Below are 27,926 nucleotides of genomic sequence, written 5' to 3'. Positions count from 1 at the left end.
TTTTTTTTTTTTTTTTTTTTTTTTTTTGCACTCTTGAAAGGTTTTAAGACTCCAATCATGAAAAAATTTTGTTAAATATTAAGCACACAGTATTTGTCCTTTTTGCTGTTGTCAAACCCCTACCTACCACAGCTGCTCTTCTACCACATTGCTACCAGTGCTCCAGCAAACAGTATTATTGTGTCTCAATTGCAATTTTTGATATCAAGAAAAAATACCTTTTTCGTTGAATAGTTTAACAAATACAAATAAGAAAGTTCTTCAGGAAGTTTTAATGGGACAGTTTCTCTTACGAGAAATAGCTCTGAGTTCTTATGTTTTAATTACTGATCTGTGATTGCTGAATTTTCCAGATTAAATGTCCACTAATGATAGAGGTGTTATACTTTTTCCCTTTGTATTTTATCTATACTATCCAGTTAAAATTTTACATGATCATAGTTTTTCTACATATTCTAATAAATTACTCACAAATAATAGATAGATAATATTAAACAGGTGCATGCGTTTGACTGCTTTGATCTTGCATTGTGTTATTTCCTGGCTTACGTAGGGAAGACTTTTATGTTCCCTTGTATTGGTAGAAACTAAGCTGGAACTGGTTAATATACCTGCAGAAAACACAAAACTCCAAAGAGCAAAAGATATATTTTATATCCACTTCCAAGGACATCAGATACTTGGATAGTCATTTCTGCTCCTTTGAATCCTCTAAAGGCCTATATTCAACTCATGCTATTTGACTTGCTTGGCAGCATGTGAACTAGTTTGTGTCAAAAATTCTTCTGTGTTTCCTTAGAGCCATGAGGATTAGAACAGCCTATTTGTGCATTCTTGTTTCAGGACATAGGTGCAGATACACTGTGTACCATAGAGTCAAAAGTAAAGTAGCTTCGATTTATCACCTGAATAAGATCTCCTTTTCCAACTTTTATTGTCAGTCTTTGAAAAATGATGAGCAATCCGCCAAAACTGATGTTCAGAAGCTTTTGGAATTAGGCCAGAAACAAAGGTAAGACTCTGATTTCTGCTTTTTTTTTTTTTTTTTTTTTTCTCCTCAGTTCTTTTCACTGTAGTGACTTATGTGAGATTTCATTTTTCCCATCTAATCTGTGAAATGTGCTCCAGTCATGTAGACAGGATTCAAGGACAATAGTTAAAACAGGGACAAAAGTCTAGATTATTTTAGCATCACATAAAGCATAAGGTAATGCTTTCTATACTCTCCCAACAGCTGGGAAGTAAGAAAATTCAGTTCATACATTTGTAATAAACAGATCTCAGTAAAATTTCTGAATGTGTTTAACCTCCTAGTTATCAAAACTGTGCTTCCCATGCTTGTATGTCACATGATTCATCTGAGGTTTTCGTTCAGGTGTAGATTCTGATACTACTTGTTTGGGGCAGAACTTGAGATTCTGCATTTTTATAAGCCTTACTGAAGCTGATGGGAGCTCTGGTAGCATAGTGCCTAAGGCACTTGACTGCTAACCAGAAGGCTGGCGGTTCAAAGCCACCAGCCACTCCTCGGAAGGAAGATGAAGCAATCTACTTCTGTAGTGATACTGCCTTGGAAACCCAAGGGGGAGTCATTATGAGTTGGGTCCGACTCGACGGCACATAACAACAACAACAACAACAACTGAAGCTGATGCTGCTTGTCTACAAGTCAAAATTTGAGTCTTTAAGATCTATAGTACTCTAACCCTACTTACTTTAGTATGATGTTCTTAGATAAGTCTACTTATCAAGCATATTTAGTGGATTGCTTTTAAAGGAATCAAAACTTAATTGTGGTGGTAATTGTAGTGATGGTAAAGAATGGGTAATGTTATTAACAATGCATGCAGAATTAGTACAGTAATAGTAGTGTTTGTTTTTCAGGCAATGCATTATGAAATAGTTATCTATATATTATAAAAGGCCATGTGATTCTGAAGTTGCTTGTCAAAGATAAAAAGAAAAGAAAGCCAAGACAATTTAAGGGAGAAACAAACAGGCATCCATTATTCATTAACTAGAGGCTCAGCTAGATGCTTTATGTACATTGTCTTGCTTAATCCTTACAACTGTCTTATAAAGTGGATATTATTTTCTCCATTTTGTAGATAAGACGTTGTTGTTGGAAGTGCTCAGAGTCATGTTATTTGGGATTGAGACTTAAACCCACAACTGTGTCTTACTCAGCAGCCATGTTCTTCCACATTCTAAACTTATCACAAAGTAAAAGGCTCTTAAAAATTTATACACAAAATGTCTAGTGGAATATATTTCAAGTTCCTTCTCACCATCCTACATCTTCTTCACCAACCTTACCTCTTGGCCAGAAACCTCTTATTTGCATTTATTTGGATTAAGTTAACAATTTTTGATGAAAGGTTTCAGAATATTTTGTGTTGAGTGTTATTTTATTATTTGCAATGTCTATTATTCTTTAGAATGGATTCTCTTCAAGGTCAAATATTGAAAAGAATTTGAAATAAATATGGGTCTGAGCACAGGTTTTCAAAACTGTATCATTTTAAAGGATTTTATAGATTTGAAATAAGTTACCCTTCAACATGACTATGATCCAAGTTGATCAAGTGTTTGTGGTTCATTGAGTTAGTGGTGAATAATTATAAATGGCATTATGAATAGAAATAACTTATCACAAGATACAAAACAACACTGAAAATGATGACTCTGTAGAACATTCCACGTTGGGAAAGGAGGATAAATAATAATATGAAGATTGAAATGACCTCTGCATTCTACACAAGCAGCACGTGTGGGTATTGTGTGATTGAAGAGGACAAGTGAGTCAAGGAGATCAGACAGTTACGCTGGATGCTTAGAGTAGACCCAGAGGTAAAAACTCTTAAAAGTTGAGGTAGATTGGATGTGAGTAATAAGCACTACAGGACTCATTTAGGGTAGTATGTAGGTTGGGCAACCTATTTCCGTAGTGATACGGCCTCAGAAACCCAAGGAGGGGTCATTATGAGTCAGATCCTACTCCATGGCAGTGAGTGTTGCTTCATTTGTTTGTTTGGTAGGAGAATGATATAAGGGAAGAAGTATTTTAAGGAAATTATTCTGCCTACATTGTACAGAGTAGAAAGCAAAGAGACAGACCAGCATGGAATAAGAGAGCTTATTGATGGGAGCAGGAAGATCACCACAGTGAGTATGATGGGGTGAAAGGAAACAACAATAGATGCAGCCTTTCTTCACCTCAGAAGACACACGGACGAGGAAGTTGGCTTATCCGTTTATCCATAATGTGGACAAGAAGAAGCTTTTTTTTTTTTTTTTTTTTTTAGTTTGCTGATGTTTCTTTAAATTAGCTGTAGCTGTTCCTACATGACACACAAACACCAAGGCAGATCAGGACAAATGTGATCAAATTTACTAGGAATTAAAGATTGTAATTTAAACATTTATCATAGTGCACAAACTATCTAGGTGATGGACTGTCTTTCATTGAAAGGACTAAATAGAGCAGATATTTTGATGATGTGATTATAAAGCTTTATACAAAATTAGAAAATTAGTTTAAAATGCATAACTTGTATTATTTACATAATTAAAGTCATAATGAAAAACTTGATAGATTCTAACAATAGGTAATTATTCAAGTTGATGTAATATTTGCTATATTAAGTTTTTTGTTTATTTAGAAAGATAAGTATAAAAAATGTGTTTATTTGATTGTGAATAGGAATTAGTATCTCATTTCCAAAGTTACAGATATTAATAAACAACAAAGGAGAGAAAATAAAATCTTAAAATATGAAAAATCTTAATGGATTATAAATTTGTAAGGATTACTTGAATCTGAAAGAGTGCAATGTGTTATAGGTGTCAAATGGCTATACTCCAACTCTCAGTAATGTCCTTGTCCTTTGGATTCTTGCCATCTTGCCTTTACTGGAAGGAATTGTCTCTAGAAACCATGGCTTAGAGATGGCTCCCCAAAACTGAAAAAATTAGAATTCCCCTCTTGGGGTTGTAAACAAGAGACAATTAATTGATTTCTCTGTGGTACAGAAATTAGAACTATAGGTAAGCTTGAGGGATATGGGTTGGCCATATATAACCATATATAGAGAAAAAAACAGAGAATGCCTTTCTGGAGAGAGAAAGAAAGACAGACAGACAGAGGGATCTGTGTTGACTCTTGAGTGTCATGTTTTTGGAAGTACTTTGATGGCCCAGATAAATCACATAAAAGTCTCCAAGTAGGTGGAGAGATTTTTAAACCATACTATGTGAATAGGAGGAGCTCTGGTAGCATAGTGCCTAAGGCACTGACTGCTAACGAGAAGGCTGGTGGTTCAAACCCAGCAGCCACTCCTTGGAAGGAAGGTTGGGCAATCTACTTCCATAGTGATACTGCCTCAGAAACCCAAGGAGTCACATCTGACTTGACGGCACATAACAACAGCAACAACAGTATGTGAGTAGGTGCTCTGGTGGTGTAGTGCCTAAGTCATTTGGCTGCTAACCAGAAGGCTGGCAGTTCAAACCCACAGACACTCCTCAGAAGGAAGGTTAGGCAATCTACTTAAGTAGAGATACCGCCTCAGAAACCCAAGGAGGAGTCACTATGAGTCAGATCCAACTTGATGGCAGTGAGTGATGTGAAAAGTGATAATGTGTAACAAAATAAATAAATAACCTTGGGGATAGTATAGTATAATGAAGTGTCTGAAAATCTGTCTTGAAAGGAAGGAAAAAAAAAAAGTTTTATTCTCTAAGTTGCTCAGTTGGGTGGAAATCCCAGGAAAGCCCTTTGAGACTCAGTATACTAAAGAACTTTACACCATTGTTCCTTGAAAACTGAAAGAATGTCTGTGATAACGGCAAGTTCTCCATCTGTTATTATATTAAAATACAAGCTGGTGCCCACTTGCAAGGAAAGTTACCCTGTAGAGTAATTTGGGTGATTGTGTTTTTGTTTTTGTAATTTTGGATAGAAAAGATGTGAAATAGGTGTCATTTAAGATCTCTCTTACCTTGAAATTCTATGCTAAACTGTATTTAATTAATATTTGAGAAACCTATCACAGATGCCAAGGAACTTTAGTGGTTAAAGCATTTGGCTGCTAACCAAAAAGGTCAGTGGTTCAAACCCACCAGCTGCTCCATAGGAGGAAGATGAAGGAGTCTGCTTCTATAAAGACTTGCAGCCTTAGAAACCCTATGGGGCATTCTATTCTGTCCTAAAGGGTCACTATGAGTTAGAATCAATTGATGACAGTGGGTTTATTTATTTATTTATTTATTTATTTTTGCATCACAGATGCCACTAGAGCCATCAATCCTTTAGAATTAAAGTTTCAAATTGGTATCAAATAGAGCCTCAAAGTCTGTGCAAATCCCACTTGGTGGAGGCATGTGGTCCAAAAGCAAGTCAAGAATCATATCCCCTAAGAAGATAACTTAGTTAAGTCTGTGAAACAGGGATGTGGGGCAGCCTAAAATGTGAGAACAGTGAGCATGTGCAGAAATGAAGCTAGAAGGTAGGAAAGGAGATGGAGAAATTCAAAGGCAAAGGCCCACTTCATTTCTCCCATTGAGTTTTTCTTGACATGAGAAAGCAGAGAATGCTCTACTTTCTCCAGTCCTTTGTAAGAACTTTTTTTCACATGGAAATATGACAGCTCTATTGTGTTTTCATTCAGTACCTATCTTATTTCTTCCTTCCCTCCCCCATTCTCTCCCTCCATTCCTTCCTCTCTTTTTCTAATAAAGGTAGTGTAATGGCTCTCTATAGTTTATAAGCATAGATTCTGGAATCTAGACTTTGGGATTTGATCACAACTCTACAACTTCTCTAAGCATCAGTTTTCTATCTGTTATATAATGTAATAGGTTGATATGAGACTTTGAAATGTGCCTGACACATTCTAAGCCTACAATAAATATATATTTAGATATTACTGTATGTTTTATTTTTTAATATTATGCCACAAATGATCTTTGTGCATAATACCAAACCAAACACCAAACTCACTGCTGTGGAGTCGGATCCCACTCATAATGACCCAACCTTGGGTTTCCAAAGGAGTATCACTACGGAAGTAGATTGCCCAATCTTCCTTCCGAGGAGTGGCTGGTGGGTTTGAATTGTCAGCCTTCTGATTAGCAGTCAAATGCCTTAGGCATTACGCCATCAGAGCTCCCTTGTACATAATATCAGAAATAATAATGGATGCCTAGATTTTAAATGTCCATATGTGGAACAAGTCTGATAAATGAGTTAGTGTTGGGAACAAATGGAAGGTGAGGCATAAAATCCACTATATGAAATACACGCTATGATAATTTTCACCAAGCAAGCAATTAGTCACCCCAAAACTCCAGGGTCTGTGATTATTCTGTAACTTGTTCCAGTGATATTTTGCTTTGCCAAAAAAAGTCCATATTGATTTCAAGAATATATATACTCTCATTCATAACTGAATTTGAGTCATATAGCTATGAAGATTTTCTAGAGTAAGAAATATTGGAGTATCATTAATTCCCTCTGGATGAAAGAGCAGCTTGTGATTATTTGGGAAGAGTGGTCAAAAAATGAACATAGGAGCCCAGAGGGTTGTTGGTAGATGTAGCAGTAATCTAAAATGTATTGACTATTATTTTCAAGGCATTGTGCTAAGTGTTTTGCCTGCATTTGCCTTTTAAACTTCATCATAAATCCATGGCTTAGTTCTATCTTTGTGATCATGTTATAGATGGAGAAACTGAATCTGAGAAGCTTTACATCACTTATCCAGGCTCTAGAACTAGCCTTTTGGCACTACATTGGAAATGTTAAACTAGCCTGGGTGTTGGTAAATCTGGAATAGGTTTCTATATAGTTGCTGTTGTTTTGGGAGACTCTATTCCTCTAGTCAGAATTCACACACACACAAACTCTTATCTAATTTATGATCCTTTTGAGTGATAGCTTACATGATCTGATAGAGACTCAGAAGGATAATATGATTTGCTATAAATTAGTATGTATTGAATTCTTCAAGGGTATGCATGTTTCTATTTTAATCAAGTAAGACATTGTCCATATTTATTAATAAGCTTGGGACACAGTGTGTGTATGTGTGTGTGTGGATAGATAGATAGATACACAGATACATAGATACATATAGATATAGATATAAATATAGACATAGATATAGATATATTTGCCAGGAAATGAGACAGATCTCCAGTTAGAAATACATTTTCACCTCACTTTTACAAACACTCTCAGCCTTCCTAAGAGATGTCTAAAGCCCAATACTTTTAAAACAATCAATCAGGGATATTAAAGGGAAAATTAATTTTGTCCAAAGGATTGAGTAACTGTTTCTAACTGGCATGTTCACAAGCTGGTGTGCTCTCAGTGAAATGAGCTTTCAATTCAAAATATTATATTGACTTGATTTAACATATTATGCAGCTCACAGAGAATTGAAACAATTAGATTCTTATCACACCTACTAGCAAGGTGATTTCATTTAAACTCAGCTTGTGTTGGGTGTTTGCATGGGAGAAAAGACCCTCTATTACCAAATTTACTAGATGCATCCTATATGTTTAATTGTGGCTCTATACATGTCTAGTTATCTGTTTCCCAAATGAAGGCAGAAAAACACAAACCCCTTTGCTAACGTAGAGAGAAAATAACAGAATTATGTCTGTCTTTTGTTCTCTGTTTTCTTTTAAACTAGAGAAGAAATGAAGTCTCTCCAGGAGGCCCTTCAAAATCAACTTAAAGAGACATCTGAGAAAGCAGAAAAACACCAGGCTACTGTAAGTATCCACTACTTTGGGGTCTAGGAAATTGTGACTTTTTTTTTTCCTAGATAGCTATAGAACAAACACACCTATAAATATGGAAATACAATACAGGACATTTCAGTCACCATGATCAGAAAAAATTCTTGATCAGCACTTATTCCAAGAAAAACTTAATGGTATATTTGATTCTTAGTGGCCTGCTAATTCCTGACTCTAATTTCATGAATGAGAAATCAAGGTTAAGAATGACACAGGAGTGCTGGTGTCAGTCCCACATCAGTGGTTCTAGGATTGTGGGATGTGTCAGATATGACCATGAGGTCAATTAAATTAAGCATATATCTAAGTCACATCTCACATTCACTGAATAGAAATCTCTCAAAGGTGGGAATAAAATGTCTGCATTTTTAATCAGCTCCAGAAATGATTCTAAAATACCTCAAGGTATAAGAATAAAACTTAACTCACTACTCTCTAGATTTTCTTTCTCCCAGATAATATTCACTTGACCCCGTAATTCAACTCTTATGACTGTTATTGAACATAAGCAAAAAGGATGGTGCACTCAACACCAGTTTAGAACACTTGGTTTCTACCTTATTCTCCAGACCTGGTACCTATTTATCTTATTTCCTCAGCCTGAGTTCCCCTTTAGATAAATTACATGAGACCTTAGTCATTATATGAACTGGCATACTGTCTTTCTTTTTTTCAGGACTTTCTTTAACATCTTTGTTTGATTAAGGTATGCAGTTTTGGTTCTGATATCTGGGACACCTGCTTCCTGGGGACAGGCTTTCTAATAATGATGCTGACTTCCTAGGGCCATGATTGCTTCCTGTGAATGGATTTCCTGTTATCTGGTTTGTCAGTCTATAAGGACTTCCATGTTGGTCCCCTTTTCCTATGCTGTACCAACAGTAACTGCTTACTGAAATACAGCCTACTATCTGTCTCACTGGAAACCAGATGCTATATGCCAGAATAGACATGTTTTCGGCATCAGCAACCCAGTCTTCTAAGTAGCCCCAATTGCAATGTAACTTCTGCCTTGATCTATCATATTTAACCTAGATTTCTCCATAGCCTCGCCATGAAGTGTGACAATAGAGGATAACAGAACCATTCACACATATTATATTTTAGGTTCTCATATTAAAACCATACACTTTTTTTTTTTTTCTGTTCTTTTCTGAAATAGAATAACTCAGAGAAGGTAAGTTTCTAGCTTGTATTTACACAGACATTGGTGGAGCAGCCATGACTTTTAGCTATGAACTCATGATCATTCCAATATTTTGTACAAATTTGTGTCTAACGTCCAAGAATAAGAAAGCTGTAACTTTTGAAATACCAAAAGCTAAAATTAAAGTATCTGAGATTGGGAAATAACATGGACAAGAAATGTGTAGTTGGGAAGAGAAAGAGTCAGGATTCATCACATCACCCTCATTTCAAACACCGTTATCTCAAATTACTTGAAGTGCCTCCTTAAGGGCTCAACTTGGAACATTGAGAGAGGGATTTCTTCCACACACAGAAAGATGCTTTCCTTCATCAGAAATGTCCTAATGGTGGTCCTACCTTACCATAATGAGCCCTGGTGGCACAACAGTTAAATGAATCACTGCTGACCAAAAGACTGGCAGTTCAGATCAACCTAAAGACTCTACAGAATAAATAATTACTACCAAAAAGAATAGCCAAGAAAGTCCTATGAGACAGTTCCACTCTGTCCCATGGAATTGATAATGTTGAGTTGATAATCAACTCCATGACTCCCACAAAAACTAATTAATGTCATCACCTTCCTTCTCTCTTTCCCATTTCAATTTTGTCTCTATCACTTCTCAGCTGGGTGAATAGAAGCAAACTATTTTATTTTTCTGAGGGTCATTCATTGTAAGTAGCAGTCTAGTACTATGGATATCATTTATATATATATATATATATATATATATATATATATATATATATAATTATATGATAAGATACATGCATCATGTTAAGCAGGGAGCATAGTGGATTGTAAACAACCTCAATGTCATAGCAGTTTTCATTGGTAGCATTAGGATTAGCATTAGGATTACTACTTATTTTTGCAACAATTTAAAACTTTTTGGTCTACCATTAACATAGCAAGAATTATCAGAAATGGGTAAGAATAAATATCTGACAAAAGGAATACCAAAATGAAATATCCCTATGTTAATAATGAGAATGCTCTATTTCCTCAGCTGTACTTACATTGTTCAAAGTCATCTTGTTATGGCTTAACAACAGTTGCCCAAAACTGATCTTTAAAGCAAATTTTGATCATCTGATACTGTCATGTTCCTAGAGAGTTAGACATATTCCATTTCTATGAGAATCAGACATTTTTATTTATCCATTTGTGATCAGGTTAACCATGGCTTATTTTCCTTATTATAAATCATTATTAGATTTTTGAGATGGTCTTTTAATCCATCAGTTTGTATTTTCTTTAATAATGACTTCTTTTTTATTTGCTATTTTGTTTCTAAATATAATTTTTAATAGATTTGTATATTTTAATATATATATAACTGTACGTATGGGTATCCATACACATGGTATGTATGTGTATATATGTGTGCCCATGTGTGTGGAGAAAGAGAAACATAATTTATTCCTCAATAGGATTTGCCTTATCTATTTTATATTTTAGAAAATTAAACCATAAAAAATAAAATTTGGTTTATTATGTGTAATCTTTCAATTAGAAATGAAAATTTTGATATAACCAGGTGATGTGCTAAGTAGAAAATGTGTGATTACTATAGGAAGCGCTCACTATTGAGACCAAAACTTCAAATGGTCACATTTAAAGTGAGTCCTAACTCACTCACAAGTCAACCCATACCCCACTGCCATCCAGTCAATTCTGACTCCTAGTGACCATTTAAGACACAGTAGAATTTTTCCTTAGGATTTTCCAGGTTGTAAATCTTTATAAAAGCAGGTTGTCTCATCTTTCTCCCTCAGAAGAGTTGGTGGGTTCAAACCACTGAACTTTTTGGTTAGAAGTCATATGCTTTAACCACTATGCCACCAAAGCTCCTTCCAGAAAACCAAACTCACTGCCATCAAGTACATTCCAATTCATAGCGACCCCTGTAGACTTTCCAAGGCTTTAAATCTTTACAGAGATGACTGCCTCATCTTTCTTCCTCTGAATGGCTCATGGATTTGAATCATTGTCTGTTTGAATAGCAGCCAAATGCTTTAACCACTGCACCACCAGTGCTCCTTACTCACAAAGTGAGTCCCAATTTGATATTCAACTGCTAAAGGGTATGAGACTTAAGAAGAATTGTCACACAAAGCTCCATTTTGCAAACTCTCTTGGAGGAAGTACTCAGTGAAGAGATAAAAGTACAGCAAAATATGAAAGAGTTGTCTGGAGTGATAATTAATAAATATCTTGAAGAAGAAATAAAAACAAGCTTGATTAGGAACACGGCAGGGTGACCAAAGGGGCTTGTGTTAATTAGTAATTATTGTAACAAAATTAGAACATATAACTGTGACACCACAGAAGAAAATTTGATTTTTCCAATGGAAAGAAATAAAAAGGTGAGAAGATAAAGTAAAATTATTTATTCAATGGCAAGAAAAATGTCAAATAAGATGGCATAATACATTTCCAATGTATTACAACTCATGATAAATAGAAATGGATTAAATTTAGTGAATGAGTTTTGAAAACAATGTAAAAAGACTAAAATTAAGTGGATAGGACAATATACACAAATGTATTAATTTAAAAAATTGAAAAAAATTAAATACATAAGCCAATGAAAATTTATGCAAAACAACATGGAAAAAGTCAAAATGGCTGCAATATTAATGCTTGGCAAATATAATTTAAGGTACACAGATATAAAGGAAAACATATACAAGCAATTTTTTAAAGAAATAAAAGCAAATAATTGGAAGTATAAACATAATAATGGTATATATACTAAGAATGCAGCTTCAACACCTATCAGTCTATAAGTGATAGGATTCTCAGGAAAAATCAATAAACATATCCATTAAAGATGTTAAAAATACAAGGAATAGTTTTGAACTATTGTACGTATAGAATAATCTCTAACAAAATGTGAATATTAGTTTTGATCACATACTGAACATTTAAGGAAATAAAATATATATGAATCCACAAACAAAGTTCTTTAAGTTCAAAAGTAGTGATACAATACAGAATATTTTCAATTCTTTTGCTATAAAATTAAAAGTAATTTAGAAATGGTCAAATAAATCCTTAAGTTTGAAAAATATACAATGTATTTTCCAATAACCTGCAGCTGAAATAAATTAAAAAATACTTATCTCAGAAATGTGTTCTGTTTCTTGGTATAATGATGTATATTCTAACTCAGAGTACAGAAAAAGGTGACAGAAGCCTTAAAATATGGAGATGGCATATGTTTATTAGAATTATTAATGGTGTTATTTTCAGCATCTGGTGGAGTGTAGGGAGGGACAGGTTTTGTATAATCGGGAGCCACCACTGTTCTTCCAAATTTTGATAAACACTTATCTTTGTGCTTTGTTTTTATCTCTATTTGAAAATGCTAAGGTAACTAACAATTAAAATAAATATATAATGTTAAATACTTTTGTATTGTTTAACCCAATCTAAAATTACTTTCTCTGATTTGCTGTTGTTGTTGTTGTTTGCCGTCCAGTCGGCCCCGACTCATAGCGACCTCTCCTTGGGTTTCCGAGGCAGTATCACTACGGAAGTAGGATTGCCCAACCTTCCTTCCGAGATAGGCAGACCATAATAAATACAATTGAAGACTAGATAGATTCACATAATTGTGATTGTTGTTTCTCAAAGACAGAAAAATATTGGATGTGGTTTTAAATATATTATGCTGCTATATTATATTTTTTAAGAACAGATAACAATAAAGGGTTGCCCTTGACTATATAGCTAATTATTTTACCTTTTTCTCCCCATAGACATAAAGATTGCATGTTTTATGCTAAAGAAATTACAATTGACCACAGTAACTAGTTAAATTCATAATAAAATGCCCTGAAACATGAAGGTGATTTTTATTATATCCCAAAATATAGAAGAAAATACATCCTTGAAAAATTAATTGATAAAGCAGTGACTTAGTCTTTTTCGAGGAGCTCTGGTGGCATAGTGCCTAAGGCTTTTGACTGCTAATCAGAAGGCCGATGGTTCAAACCCACCAGCCACTCCTCAGAAGGAAGGTTGGGCAATCTACTTCTTTAGTGATACCGTTTAGGAAACCCAAGGAGGGGTCACTCTGAGTCGGATCCAACTCAATGGCAGTGAGTTTGGTTTAGTTTTTTTCTAGATATGTTGGAAGATACTCTATACAGTTTCACACATTTGTTTTTATTTCTAAGAAAAAAGTATGCAGTGGCAAATCTTTTAAACTTTTGCTCCTGGTGAAAAACGGTGATAGCAAAGAAGAATAAGCTCTTAGCTGTAGTCAGAGTAACTAGAGATATTAATGCTTAATGGCTACATTTCACTACTCTTGTTAATGTTTATGGCTTAACTTTCCCTAAGTGAGACATAATTAGTGTAAAGGTATTAGTTAGCTTCAAAAGGAGCTATGGTGGCACAGTGCCTAAGGCATCTGATTGCTCAAACCTATCAGCCGCTCTGTGGAAGGAAGATAGGGCAATCTACTTCTGTAAAGATTTATCACTTGGGACACCCAACGGGGGTCTCTATGAGTCAGAATCTACCCAAAGGAAGCATGTTTCTTTCTTTTCTTTCTTTCTTCTTTTAAGTTGGCTTCAAGCTTTGACTCATTAAGAATAATTGTCATGTTCTTCCATTCTTTATTCAAATAAATAAATGGTATTTTTCTATATCTTGGAATATTTCATAGTCATCTGCTAGGACTATTTATTTTTCCAAATTGTCAAAACTAACTTGTATTCCAGGCCAATGATCTCGAAATGCTAATACTTCGGAAATTGTCCTGAATATTTGCATATTGCATTCTTACAGTATTTCTGTCCTTGTTTAACATTTAAATAATTACAGTCTTGACATCCCAATATATTTTCATTATACTTTTAATTACAGTTAGTTTTTAATTAAGGATAGCAGATAGTGAACATTATTAAAATGTGAGGATTCAGGGAATATAATGAAATCCATGCAGGTTATTAAAATAAGCAAGATATCATTAATTAATTCATGAACTAAATTAAAGACAAACTTGTACCATGTAAAAATTCTAGTTGTAATTAAGTTCTTGGGTAGAAATGAATGTAAAACCTGTATACAGGTATATGTTGCTTAACATTCACGGTATGTTCTGTGAAATAGGACGTTATGTGATTCGGATGTATGGGAACACCTTATGAAAATGTTATGGGAGCCTGCTTCCAGTTGATCTCATCGCTGCTGCTGCCACTGCTGGAGCTTCTGACAGAGGCTGGAGGAACAGGCCTCGGCAGCAGTGGTCGCTGAGAGAATGGAGGCAGGGGCAGAGTGATAGGAAGTGAGTGTGGAGGGTATGGGTCACTCCAGCCCCAGCCACTGCGTTCCACACATTCAGCAGCAGGAACAGCCTAGGCCCTGACATCCTTAACCCCCTACCCCATCTTGCCTGCTGAGCAAAGTCTGAGAACCCATGCCCAGAGCCAAGTCCTCTGCCTCATCTGCCTATATCCCACCCATGGTCCAGTGCTGCAAGAATATGGGTTGGGGCTCTTTAAAACCATTAAGGGAAATAGTAATAAAAGGAAAGCTGCTTTCCCTTTAAAATCAAAACAAAACATAAGTGTCAAGTATTTCCTGATGATACTTTTTTTTTTTTTTTCCCTTAAAAATCTTGATCTGTCTCAGGAGACAGTGGATGTGACTAAAGTTTTTGAGTTGCAATTATTTTTATAGTTCAAATTTGTCTTGAAAATTAATATGGCTAAAGAAATGGACATGACAGTTTTCAGGCTGCTGCTTCTGTTTTCAAAGTAGTTTCACTACCAAAAATTATTTGCTTAGGGTTTGCGTTACCAATACAAGCCAGAAAGATGGGAATGCTAACAAGTGTTATAAGACTTCTAATGGAAATTTATGGAAAACCAAACCTAAATGTCAAGTGTGATGGGGCTTTTAGGTGGTTTTGAAATTATAACAGCTCCTGAAGACCTCAAAAACAGGGATGTATGGTCCCTATAACTTCTGGTAAGATAGTGCCTAAGGCACTGGACTGCTAACCAGAAGCCTGGCAGTTCAAACCCACCAGGAACTCCTCGGAAGGAAGATGGGGCAATCTGCTTCCATAGTGATACTGCCTCAGAAACCGAAGGAGGGGTCGCTATGAATCGGATCTGACTCAAGGGCACATAACAACAATAACAACAACATAAATTCTTGTGGTCCACTAATTAAATGACTCAGCTAACTTTCCACATGCCTGCTTCTTTCTGTCCCTCTCATAACTGAGTTTCTCTTCCTATTAATTATTTGCACAGCACTTGACTTTCCAGACCCTTAACATTTCCCTATGTCACCCTTTAGCAGCCATTAGTACTAGCTAGCCAAGTTTTTCTGGGTGTCTTAGCCCAAATCTCCCATAGAAAATCCAACAAACCCAGATTACATTATAACATCAGAATTTATGAGTCTAGATTACATTATAGCATCAGAATTCATGAGTCCAGATTACATTATAGCATCAGAATTCATAGGTTGTATTTTATTCTTTATTCTGTGCCTCAGTTTCTTAATGCTGCTGTAACAGAAATACCACAAGTGGGTGGTTTTAACAAACAAAAATTTATTTTCTCACTGCCTTGTTGTTGTTGTTGTTGTTGTTGTTTGCCGTCGAGTCGGCCATATAAGTCCAAATTCAGGGTGCTCACTTTAGGGATGGGCTGTCTTTCTGTGGGCTCAAAGGGGAAAATTCTGGTCACAGCTTCTCTAGTGTTCTTCTTGTCATTCCTTGGAGATCTCTAAATAACATATATATTCCCCTCATCTGTGCTTGCTTCTGTGTGTGATGTAGTCTTTTATATCTCAAAAATGATTGGTTTAAGATACACCCTACATTGATATGGTCTCATTACAGTAACAAAGAAAAACTTACTCTGAAATGAGAAAATCCAAAGATACAGGGGTAAGACTTTAAAATACATATTTTTTTGTAGACACAATTCAATCTATCACACCCTGTTCATCCTCTCCATATCCAGTGGATGGAAATAATGCTAAGGAATGAATAGAATGCTTTCAGATGGTGGAGATATACCCCAGGTGAGGGCCACTCACATCTGGAAGCTGGTCTGAGTCACTCACTTCTGAACCTCAAGCCTGTGCCACATAAATCTGTATTATCATATAAGAGGAAATAAACATTCATCCACTGTATTTAAAGGTCAACTTGTTACAGTAGGCTTAGTTTTTCCATGATTTGTAACCCAGGTGGGATCACTACTATAACCAAATTAACCAGTTACATAAAGTAAATGTTTTTATATTAAAAATTAATACTTTCCATAAGCATAAAGTTGAGGTTTTTCTTTTTTTTTAAGTGACAAAAGATTTTTTACAGCACACAATTTATACAACTTTTAGCCTAAAACAATGTTAATATGAACACAGACAATAGACATAATGTACAAAAACACATGCAGGACAAAAAGTATTAACTTCAGGATAATGTTAACTTCTGGGGAGAGGGGAGGAAAAATAAGTGGGTGGGGCTTTAATACACTCTCTATTTGGAATATAAATTATATCAATGATTAAATGATATTTTTAATATGTTAACTTAAATGTTGCTGTTGTTGTTGTTATGTGCTGTCTAGTCAGACCTGAATCATAGTGACCCCTCCTTGGGTTTCTGAGGCACAACGGAAGTAAATTGCTCAACCTTCTTCCAAGGAGTGGCTGGTGGGTTTGAACCGCCAGCCTTCTGATTAGCAGTCAAGTGCCTTAAGTACTATATTACCAGAGCTCCTGAAAATAAAATTGTTCTGAAATTTGATTACATCTATGCTTTTTGTCTGCTTGTATTTTGTTTGCTTCTGTTAGTTTTTGTTTTTCAATTTGGCTACTGGAAAATTTATAACTGCATATATGGCTCACATTAAATTTATTTTGGATAGTGCTGGGCTAAGCCCTTTCTACTCAATTTGTCAAATTTCCAACTGTCCCACATACATCACCTGGAACATGTAAGAACCCTCACATCCCAGATCTATTGAATTAGAATCTACATTATTCACACACTGTATTCAGAGGTGATTCAAATGCTTTTTAAAATTTGAGAAAGCATTTGTCTAATATACCTGTTTGTAAACTTGGCCTCATACTAGAATCACTTGAGGAGCTAAAAAATAAATTCCTGATGTCTACATACCACCCCAGAGATTCTCCTTTAATTAGTAGGAAGTATAGCCTGGTCTGGCAATAGTATGCACATACACGACATACCAGTAGTTCTAAAGCACTGAAGTAAGAAATTGCACATGAGTGTGTAGGTGTGGAGTGTGTGTGTGTTGATATGTGAATGCTCTTTCCTAAAAGCTATGATAATGGCTTTTATAACTGTTACATTGTTCTCTACTCTTTTCTCAATAAAAATATATTTTATATTTTTTCACGTGAGTATTCATCAGTCAATCTTATTTTTCTAATATTTTTGTTGTTGTGTGCTGTCGAGACAGACCCGACTTATAGCAACCCCTCCTTGGGTATATGAGGCAGTATCACTATGGAAGTAGATTGCCCCATCTTCCTTCCGATATATATTCTAATAGTTTTGTAATATTCCATTATGGGGATGTATCCTAATCCTCCACTCATGTATAGTTAGACTCTTTACAATATTTTTTTGAATACTGATTTTTGTAGAAATATTTCTGCAAAAGATGTCTTGCAATTACTCTTTGCCTGAGATACTGTACCTCTCATGAATTTTGTATAGATTTAGAACTCCAGGAAGTGTTCAGTCATATGTATGCCAATTGTCATCTTTTTTCTCCCAATGTTGCTGAATCACTGTAGAACACGATCAACAATTGTTTAAAATGAAGTGAACACAGATAAGTAGAGGAAAAATAATAAGTATATCAAATGCCTTGCAATCTGGCATTTCACAATTATGACAATAGTAAAAAAATATAGTCTCCAACTATTTTGCATATTAATGAAGTATATCTGGCAGTAGGAAAGGCTGAAGTGCTAGGCAAGAGTACCCCTGCCTTTGATGGTTAAGGTTATGTGTCAACTTGCCTAGGCCATGATTTTCAGTGGTTTGGCAGTTATGTCATAATGTAATTTGGAAGTTATGTAATGATGTAATTTGGCAGCTGTGTAATGATTTAGTTATCTTCCATTTTTGCTTAATGCTGATTTTTGCACAAGACCTGTTCTCTGGAACATAAGTAAGGAGTGGGTGTACTCAGAAGGAGATGAATGTTAATTCATTAAAAAAATTTCCACTACCAATGGTGATAAATCTTTGGTATTAGCACTGTATACATATCACTAATATCTTCAAACCCAAAAATTGAAAAAATTAAATGCTTTATCCATTTTCATACAGTTAGTTTTTATCATAGTAAGTACTCTGTGACTGCAAAGTCCTAAATCTTAACTACTATGCTATACTGACTTTTTGTCTAAATACTCAGGACTGGTAAATGTTTCTTGTTTATCTTTATGAAAATATTGCTGGAATAACTGATATAACTCTATAGATCCTAACAATATCGTATGCAGGAGACACCACAGTTCCTGGTACAGTGTTTATACATTTCTCTACTTTTGTGGTAAAGAAAATCACTATGCATGTGTTTTCAAAGCTAGACATAGGTCAAAATTCCCTGGTATTTCAGAGAAGGTGATTCCAAAGCTCTTAGAATCGAGGTATTAAAAGAAACACATTTTTAAATTATGGAACCAGGTAAGAGAATCAGAGTGACAATATGTAAAGCTTTTCAGTAAAGGGGGGAAGAATATTTTATTACATGAGAAAGGGATATTTTTATATTATCAGTAAATAGATGAATGAATTGAGTCATGAATGGTTTGGTTAATGAAATTTTAGTTTTTGTTCTTTTTCAATATTTAGAGATAAATAGGTAGTTGTTTTCTAATACCCCACAAAATCATGGAAAATAAATTTATGAAAGTCATGGAAATTAATTTGAAATGTACCTACATAATCTTCTATTCATTTTCAGATTAATTTTTTAAAGACAGAAATGGAAAGAAAGAGCAAAATGATCAGAGATCTCCAGAATGAGGTAAGATATATATTTCAGGCAATTTTTTTATAAATAAAAACACATGCAGACACATAAATCTGTCATAAGTCTGGAATATTGATCACATGGAAACTTGACTTTCACTTATATATATACTAGTGGAAAGGAACTATAAGATTAAGAATTTCAACAAGTAAATAATTCCTGCATTTATATATATGAGTAGTTATTAGTCCAAGCCTCTCTAATGCATTTTCATTTTTATTCTGTTTGAACTAATATTAAAATAGATTTTTATTTATTAAAGTGTTTACTTGTTCATCAAATAGCTTTGCAGTCATTGAAGAAGAAAACTAGGGAGAAATTGACTGCCTGCTGGCATTTAGCAAATATAGAATTTATCAAGGAGAATTTATCAAGGATAATCTCAGCATAATATAGACTTGAACACATAAGAAAGCTATAACAACTTTCTTTGTAGCCTTTCAAATGAGAGGACTCTATAAAATATTCTATGGCTTTTTCTGTTTTGTTTTCTTGTCTATCTTGTTATATAACTACTTTATTTTCTATAATTTAGCCATCGCTTTTCTGGTTTCACATTTTGTTTTCAGTGTTTCCTAAATTCAACTGGTTATTATATTTCAATTGGCAATAAATTAGGAGCTCTGGTAGCATAGTGGCTAAGGCACTTGACTGCTAACCAGAAGGCTGGTGGTTCAAACCCACCAGCCACTCCTCGGAAGGAAGGTTGGGCAATCCTACTTCCGTAGTGATACTGCCTTGGAAACCCAAGGAGGGGTCGCTATGAGTCGGAGCCGACTCGACGGCAAACAACAACAACAACAACAACAAGTAATGATGCCCAAGGAGGAGTTGCTATGAGTCAGATCTAACTCGACAGCAGTGAGTGAAGAATGATGCATCTTCCTTACTCAGTCCCACTAATTATGGCTTTATGATTTATTTTGGATCTCAAATCAATCTCTTTAGCCTTTGCTGATATCCATTCTTTTGTCTTTTTCTTAAGACATTTAGGCAATAAATGAGGTACTTTATTCCAAATGGTTTCCACTTTGATTTCAAGGTTAAATAATAAACTTTACAGAACTTTTATTATCAAAATTCAGCTATGGGACTTATTATGACATTAAAATGTTTTCTAAGGAGCATTTCTTATATCAGCATCTTATGTAAGTACATGTCATCTTGTGTCTCATTATATTATGAATTTAACTTTGCTTTTTAAAATTATTTCCTCAACTAAATGCAGACATTCCTCGAAGTGAGAAATTTACCTTCCCTGTGATCTTATAATTCACATTCCTCACAGAAATAGCATAAGCCCAGACCTTGGTGTACAAAGAGAATAAATTAAGACAACTTTTAAATCTGTTCTTAGCACAAAATGGTGGAAATATGTTTGCTTCCATTTTGTGCTTAACTTGAAGGAAACATTAGAGTCTACCTCTAAATTTTAAAAATGAAGCTGATTTGCATTATTTGCTACTTTCTAGAATTGGAATTCTTAGACACCCTGAAAAATACAAGTAGTGTTATCAAGGATTCTCTGACCATGCTGAAATGATAGGGAAAAAAAAAAAGAAAAGAAAAGAAAAGAGAAGAAAGATGTGCCCATATGACACATATGTCAATATGTGTACTTTTCAAGGGAAAGTATCCAAATTCTCCAAGATTATATGAAACAACATATAATCATTAAAAAGAGGTTAATAATCACTGGTTTAAAGAAAATTCTAGTGAATTTTAAGAAGAAAACCCATTTAATCCAACTCTAATGTTCACAAATGTCAATAAAATAAATTATACCATCTTCTTACTTCAATAAACACACTGTAAAAAGATAACAAGATATTTCATAATGTGAGAGAGTGCTTCAGAGTCATCATTCTGCAAATTTATTCTTTTGCCTGCCTGAAGATGAATAGTTGTAGGAGTTTGAGTCAAAAATTACTTAGTTCAGGATGTCACTGAGATGTTTCTAAATTATGTTATATAGTGTTTCATTTTATTTCTCTTGATTTGTCTCTCTTAAATTCTGATTCCAAAAACATTTTGGTTAACTGGTTATTCTGACTAATTGTGTGCCAGTAGCTAAAGTTTACTCTGACCTATATCTGGCATTTCATGCATTATAGGCAAATAGCTTAGTCATTGTGTGTGCGTGTGCATGTGGTGTGTGTGTGTTTTAAGCAGGGAAGGAGGCAGTTTATTAGGTATAAGTCTTGCCTATTTTTTAATAGAAAAGGAAGGAATATATTAGTAGTTATCAATATGTCTATAGAAGAAATCTAACACTGCTTAGTTTGAAAGCTTAAACAGGTAAAATGTATTTATATATTAATTCATAGAAGAAAAATATACTTAATTCCAAATACTGTTCCAACAATACGCTATATTCTGGAAGAATACAGATATTGATAAATTTTAACTATGCAACACAATTCTGACCATGAGGAATGTAAGAGATAATAAAAATAATAATTATATAATAAACAATACTATGTAATAAACAACATACTATACTTTATCATATATAATAATAATTATAAAAATTGCCAAAATTGCTCAAAATAGCAACAGTACAAAACAACTTTGGATAAGTATGGTTCAATATAATGTAAGAAGGCAGATGAAGGCAGTAACCTATCCCTATGAGGTGGCCACTGAGGCTTTATGGAAGAGATGGTCTTTGAAAGGCATGAAATGATTAGAATGTACACACAACCAGGAAGGAAAATATAGAAGAGGATAACACCTCAGCATTTTCCTTGGGAGTGAAGAGATTGTTATTTGCTTTACCAGCATGAAGAACATGACATGTTTTAGCCGAATCCAATTCCAGGCCAGCTTACTTACAAAGAATATTTTTGCATTTTTCAAACCACTGTTCTAAGTACATTATAAGAAAGTCTTGGAGTAGCTATCTGTTTGATATAGCCAAAATATAATATCTGGAAAAAAGAAATCTTTGAAGTTCCTCTATCAGGTGTAACTACTTAACAGAACCCTACTTTTCAAGGACAAATAATTTTTTGTTCAGCATTTCAGAGATAATGTAGCTCTGTTGTCTGTCTTAGGTGAGTTTACTGTCTACCTTATTTATTTATTTACATTCCTGTCAATGAACTTCACTGAGTACTAATTTTCTACAGCAAAATTCTGAATGGCTTCCTATATTATATGTAATCTTTGAAATGACTCCCAGTGATGACTGTAATTATTGTTCCCTGGCTGCACTTGCATCACCATTTCTGTTGTATGATTCACTGAGGAATAGCTAGTGTTTTCCAGCACGAATCAGTAAACAGAAAAGCTGATTCTTTACACTTATTTTTTGGAAAATATTATTTTATATATTTTGTAATTTTTATATGCTACAAAGTTCTCTTAGTTTTATAAATAAAAAATAGATGCAACATATTGGATAAATATGCTTTCAACAAGTGAAAGTTATTTTTACTGTTATTATTATTTTGAATGGGTTCTGAAATAAAATTATTTCATCATTAAGGAGTGCTATGTACATAATGCTTGCTAGTTGATTAAGAGTAGTTTAAACAAACAAAGTAAACACCATATTTCAGTTAAATTAAAATTTTAAGATAAGACATGACTCATAATCATTTGTACAGGGGTTAGGATTTCAACATATATTTTTGGGAGACATAGTTCAATGCATAATACTCTGTTCTCTGCTTCCCAACTCAAATTCACATCATATTCACATCCAAAATGTATTTACATTATCCTAGCATCTCCAGAAGTCTTAATCTATTCTAGCATCTACGTTAAGTCCAAAGTCTACTCTTTTGCATCATCTAAATAAGATATGTGACACGCAGGTTATGGTCCATTTTCAGGAAAAATTCCTTCCCATCTGTGGATATGTAAAGCCTAAAATACAGGTTTTCTGGTTCCAAAGTACAATGGTGTTCCAAAGAGAAATTGGAGAAGAGGGGTTGCAGGTACTAAGCAAGTACAAAAGCAGTAGGATAAATTTCATTATATCTGAATGCTTTAAAAAAATATTGTGATATTTTGGCCAAAGCTGGTGGTGGAGCCACTCTTCAGATCTCAGCTCATAGCCCTGCCATCCAGATTCTTGGCAGTGGCCTCAGCCTCTAGATTCTGGTGGTAGTCCCATCCTGACTTACCCTAATAGTGTCCTCAATACCTGAAACTTAGGTGGTGATCCTACACATATAAACCTAAGCATGGTCTCACTCTGTGAAAGTTAAGAAGCAATGGCCTAGACCCCTAGACCCATGCTGGTGGTCCTTTGGCCTCTGTACCTCTCCCAGGATCAACATTTTTTTTTTTTTCTTTTCTTTTTTTTTTAAATTGAAGGACAATAGATGTTCAGAGCTGAGTAGCTCCATAAGCCTGTATTCTCCCTAGAAAATTCCAGGAATCCAATAGTGTTCCTTCTGTCCATCCTGTTTCTGGTTTCTTCAACAAATTCTAGCAGATTTTCTTCTGAGATATTGATTGAATCCATAACTCACATGTCTAATCTCTAGTCTAGTCACATTCTTGGTGTCCTCTCCAGGGCATGCCTTCTTAATTTTTACAACATGCAATGTCTAAGAATTCTCCAAATCTTAAAAGTTCTGGTAGATTTTTTACAGTTTTTTCCTTAATTATTTATTCCCACATTTTACTATAAGAAGCAAAAAGAAATCAGGCTACCACTTCAAGATTTTGCTTAGAAGTTTAAAAAAAAAAAAAAAAAAGTCTGAATTTACCACTTGAATGTTCTACTTTCCACAAGGCATCTGAATAAAGTTTGGTAATGTTCTTTGCCAATTTACAAGATTGCCTTTCCATATTATGCAACAACATCAACACGTTCATAATTTAACTTAAAGGACTCACAGAAGCACATCTAACATTCACATTTCTGTTGTGACTCATAACGATCCTATGCACAACAGAATGAAAACTGCTTAATGCTGCATCATCTTCATAATTGTTGCTATACTTGAGCCAATCATTGCAGCCACTGTGTCAATTGATCTCATTGAGAATCTTACTCTTTTCCACTGGCCTTCTACTTTACCAAGCATTATATCCTTCTCCAGGGACTGGTGTCTCCTGATAACATGTCCAAAGTATGTGAGACAAAGTCTTACCATCTTTCCTTCTAAGGAGCATTCTGGCTGTACTTCTTCCAAAACAGGTTTGGTCATTCATCTGGCAGTCCATGACATAGTCAGTATTCTTTGCCAATGCCGCAATTCAAAGACATCAATTCTTCTTCAGTCTTCCTTATTCATTGTCCAACTTTTGCATGCATATGAGGTGACTGAAAATACCATAGCTTGGGTCAGGCTCCCCTTAATATTCAAAGTGACATCTTTGCTTTGAATATTTTGAAGAGGTCTATTTCAGCAAATTTGCCTGATGCAATACCTTGTGTGATTTCTTCACTGCTAGGCATTGATTGTGGATCCAAGGAAAATTAAATCCTTGACCACTTCAATATTTTCTCCATGACATTGCTTATTGGTCCAGTTGTGAGGATTTTTGTTTTCTTTATGTTGAAATGTAATCTATACCGAAGGCTGTAGTCTTTGATCTTCATCAGTAAATGTTTCAAGTCCTATTCCTATTCAACAAATAAAGCTGAGTCATCTGCATATCACAGGTTGTTAATAAATCTTCTCCAAACCTGATGCTATGTTCTTTTTCATATAGTCCAGCTTCCCAAATTATTTGCTCAGCATATATTTCTAGCAATCTTCTATAAATGATGATAGAATCTTTCTCAATAGCTCTCCTCATTTCTTTGAGTCATCACCAAAATTATCTATTAAGTCAACCATTTCTTCAACAATATCTTAAAAATAATCTAGGCTTTATTATCAAACTTCTCAAAAATTTTTCATCCTCTATCCATTACTCAATTAATTCCAAAGCCTCTTCCACATATTTAAACCAAAACCAAACTCACTGCAGTCGAGGTAGATCCAACTCATAGCAACCCCTCCTTGGGTTTCCAAGGCAATATCACTACTGAAGTAGATTGCCCAGCATTCCTTCCGAGGAGTGGCTGGTGGTAGGTTTGAACCACCAACCTTCTGTTTAGCAGTCAGGTACCTTAGGCACTATACCATCAGAGCTTCTTCTACATATTTAGGTATTTGTTAAAGTAACATCTCATTTTCTGGTATCAAACTCTACCTTAGTTTTCTAGGGCTACCATAACAAAACATTGCAAGGTAAGTGGCTTTAACAAACATAAATTTATTTTCTCATAGTTCTGGAGGCTAAAAGCTCAAATCAGCATATTAGCATGTTAATTCCTTCTGTAGGTTCTGGGAGATAAAATGTCCATGGCTTCCTAGCTCCAGTGGCTGCTAGTAATCTGTGGTGTTCTTTTGTTTCTCATAGATATGCCTTCACTTGATATCCTTCCCTTGTGTTTAACTCTTTCTCCATTGCTTTTCTCTGTTTTTGGGACTCACCGTATTCCAATACTGCTGCATTAACTAATTGATAATATCTTCTAAGAAAGGCTGTGTTTTCCCAAACAAAGTCACATTAACAGTTCAGGGATTCAAAGTCCAACATATATTTTTGGAGGACACACTAAATAAGTAATAACAAGTAAAATAAAATAGACATAATCATCAAATGTCCTGCCATTGTCACTTGTTTCTTTACTAACTCCAAGATCAGAATCTGTAAGTAATATTTTATCAGTTCAGGTACCAAGTCATGCACAATGTATTTGCATTGTCATATCTTTGTTAGCAATATTCCCTCATCTCTATGCACTTCCTCAGTCCAAATATATTAAGGATTTTCACTCTTCTACTTTTTACAAATACTTTCTACATTCATATTTTCTATAAAAAAAAAGACCAGGGAATTTGTTACATTGTTGTTTTTAGTATGTGCCATCAAGTCATCTTCAACTCTTAACAACCCCTCCTTGGGTTTCTGAGGCAGTCAGTATCACTATGGAAGTAGATTGCTCAACCTTCCTTCTGAGGAGTGGCTGGTGAGTTTGAACCACCAACCTTCTTTCTGGTTAACAGTCAAGTGCCTTAGGCACTATGCCACCAGAGCTCCCTTTGTTACATTAACCATAGGAAACTAATACAGCTAGGAATGAGATGGATCAAGTAGCCAGATTCTTATTAGCAGTACACCTATTCCTCACTTAATGACATGGTCAAGTTACAAAGACCACGTTGTTATGTGAAAATTGGTATTATGTGAAAATGGATGATGACCACATAATTACATACCTGCCAAAATATATTATTATGTAATTGCCAAATTGCATCATTATATAACTGCAAAAACACTGAGAATCATGGCCCAGTCAAGTTGCCACCCAACTTCAACCATTATAGCCAGCATTACTCTTGTCTCAAACCTTGGCACCTAATAGTACCAGATATTTGTTGTTAATGTGCAAAATAATCAGATAGTAGATTTTTTAAAAATACTGTTGTAAATGTGAGGTATCTGATAGATAGTTGATAAGTAAGGAGAAGAGTAGGTGGAATTACTTAAGCATGCTGCATAATGACAGATTTTATTTTGCTGACAGTAATTCTGAAACTGGACTGAAACTCTGACAAGCATTATATTGGTCCAAGTGATAGAATTTATAGATTGTGATTAAACACTCATTTTTTTTTTTTATTTTCAACCAATACTTATCATACTCCTCCTGGATGCTGAACATTGTGCCAAACAGGGAGAAAATAGGGTAAATAAGATGTTCCAAGTCCTGTTGCAAATCTCAGTGCTTTATAGAAAACAGTTCCTAAGATGCATAATCACTTGAAAAGATGATAGTATACTTTAATCACAGGACTAAAATTGATTTACTTCACACACAAACAAAAATATTGAGCAGGAAATTTGCTAGCACTGGGGTACCTAACAATAATAACAGCAGTAACAACACTGACAACAAACACTTTAATAGTACTTACTATGTACAAAGGAGAATGGGTGGCTGTGAAGGGAAAGGTCACACAGTGACTCTGCAAGAGAAAAGACCTGGCGATCTCTTTCTATAAAGATTGCAGCCCAGAATACCCTCCTAGGGGATGTTATATTCTGTTGTATGGGGTCACTATGAGTTGAAATTGACTGACCATCACCTAAAAAATCACACATGCACACACACACATGCTTACTACCAGCCATGGTCTGAATCATCACTCTGAGAGTTTTATAAACATTGTTGTTGATAGTTGCAGTCGAGTTAATTTGTTATCCCACTCAAACAACAGGATTTTTTCCTTGTTTGTTCATTTGTTTTAAATGTAACAGCCTCTGCTGCCCAGAATTGACTCTGTCTTATTGTGGTTCCTGGAACATCATTGATTCTTACAGTTCTTTTATTTTTATTTATTTATTTTTTAATAAACTCAAGTGAAGCAAACATGTAAACTAGACTTTGCCAGAAATTATCATCCTCAGTCTATAAATGAAGCAATTGAGGGAGTGAATAGTAAATGTCACACAATCATGCAGCTAGAATTTGAAACCAGACTGTCTTACACAAGAGCTCTTACTCTCTGCTCTTAACAAAAAATAATACTGTGGATTTAAGTGACTGTTCCCTGTTTCAGCATTTTTCCATTAAGCCTAATTGAAAGTTAAAAAAATAACTCTAACGAGTTTACTGGTTATTTCAACCATCAATTGAAGCTTGGCTATTGGTGTTGATGTAGGTACAATCACAGATTTATGGCAACCTCTGATAAAATTAGTGATATTTTGAGCTCCATTAAAACAAAAGCAAATGATCATTGTCGAAACAGACAACAGACAACATGGAAACATTGCCCACACCTGAGCCATCCTCACAAGCCCTGTTATGCTTCCAGCTATCATTGGAGTCACTCTATTGACCT

The 27,926-nt window shown here is 34.8% G+C and overlaps 1 protein-coding gene across 1 annotated transcript in view; it reads left to right on the top strand.

The window, feature by feature from the left end:
- The window catches only part of LUZP2 (leucine zipper protein 2), a 412,454-nt gene that overhangs the window by 8,709 nt on the left and 375,819 nt on the right, over positions 1-27,926 (top strand). Inside the window, exons 2-4 of the mRNA XM_042782748.1 lie at positions 942-1,012; positions 7,701-7,782; positions 18,994-19,056. Of these exons, the coding sequence (XP_042638682.1) occupies positions 7,708-7,782; positions 18,994-19,056 (138 nt within the window). The 5' untranslated portion in view covers positions 942-1,012; positions 7,701-7,707. The remainder of the gene's footprint in view (positions 1-941; positions 1,013-7,700; positions 7,783-18,993; positions 19,057-27,926) is intronic.

Source organism: Orycteropus afer, unplaced genomic scaffold, assembly GCF_000298275.1.
Source record: "Orycteropus afer afer isolate SDZICR_OR568_19922 unplaced genomic scaffold, OryAfe1.0 scaffold00457, whole genome shotgun sequence".
NCBI lineage: Eukaryota > Metazoa > Chordata > Mammalia > Tubulidentata > Orycteropodidae > Orycteropus > Orycteropus afer.
The sequence above is the reverse complement of the archived record's forward strand: the minus strand, read 5'-3'. Positions and strand labels throughout refer to the sequence as shown.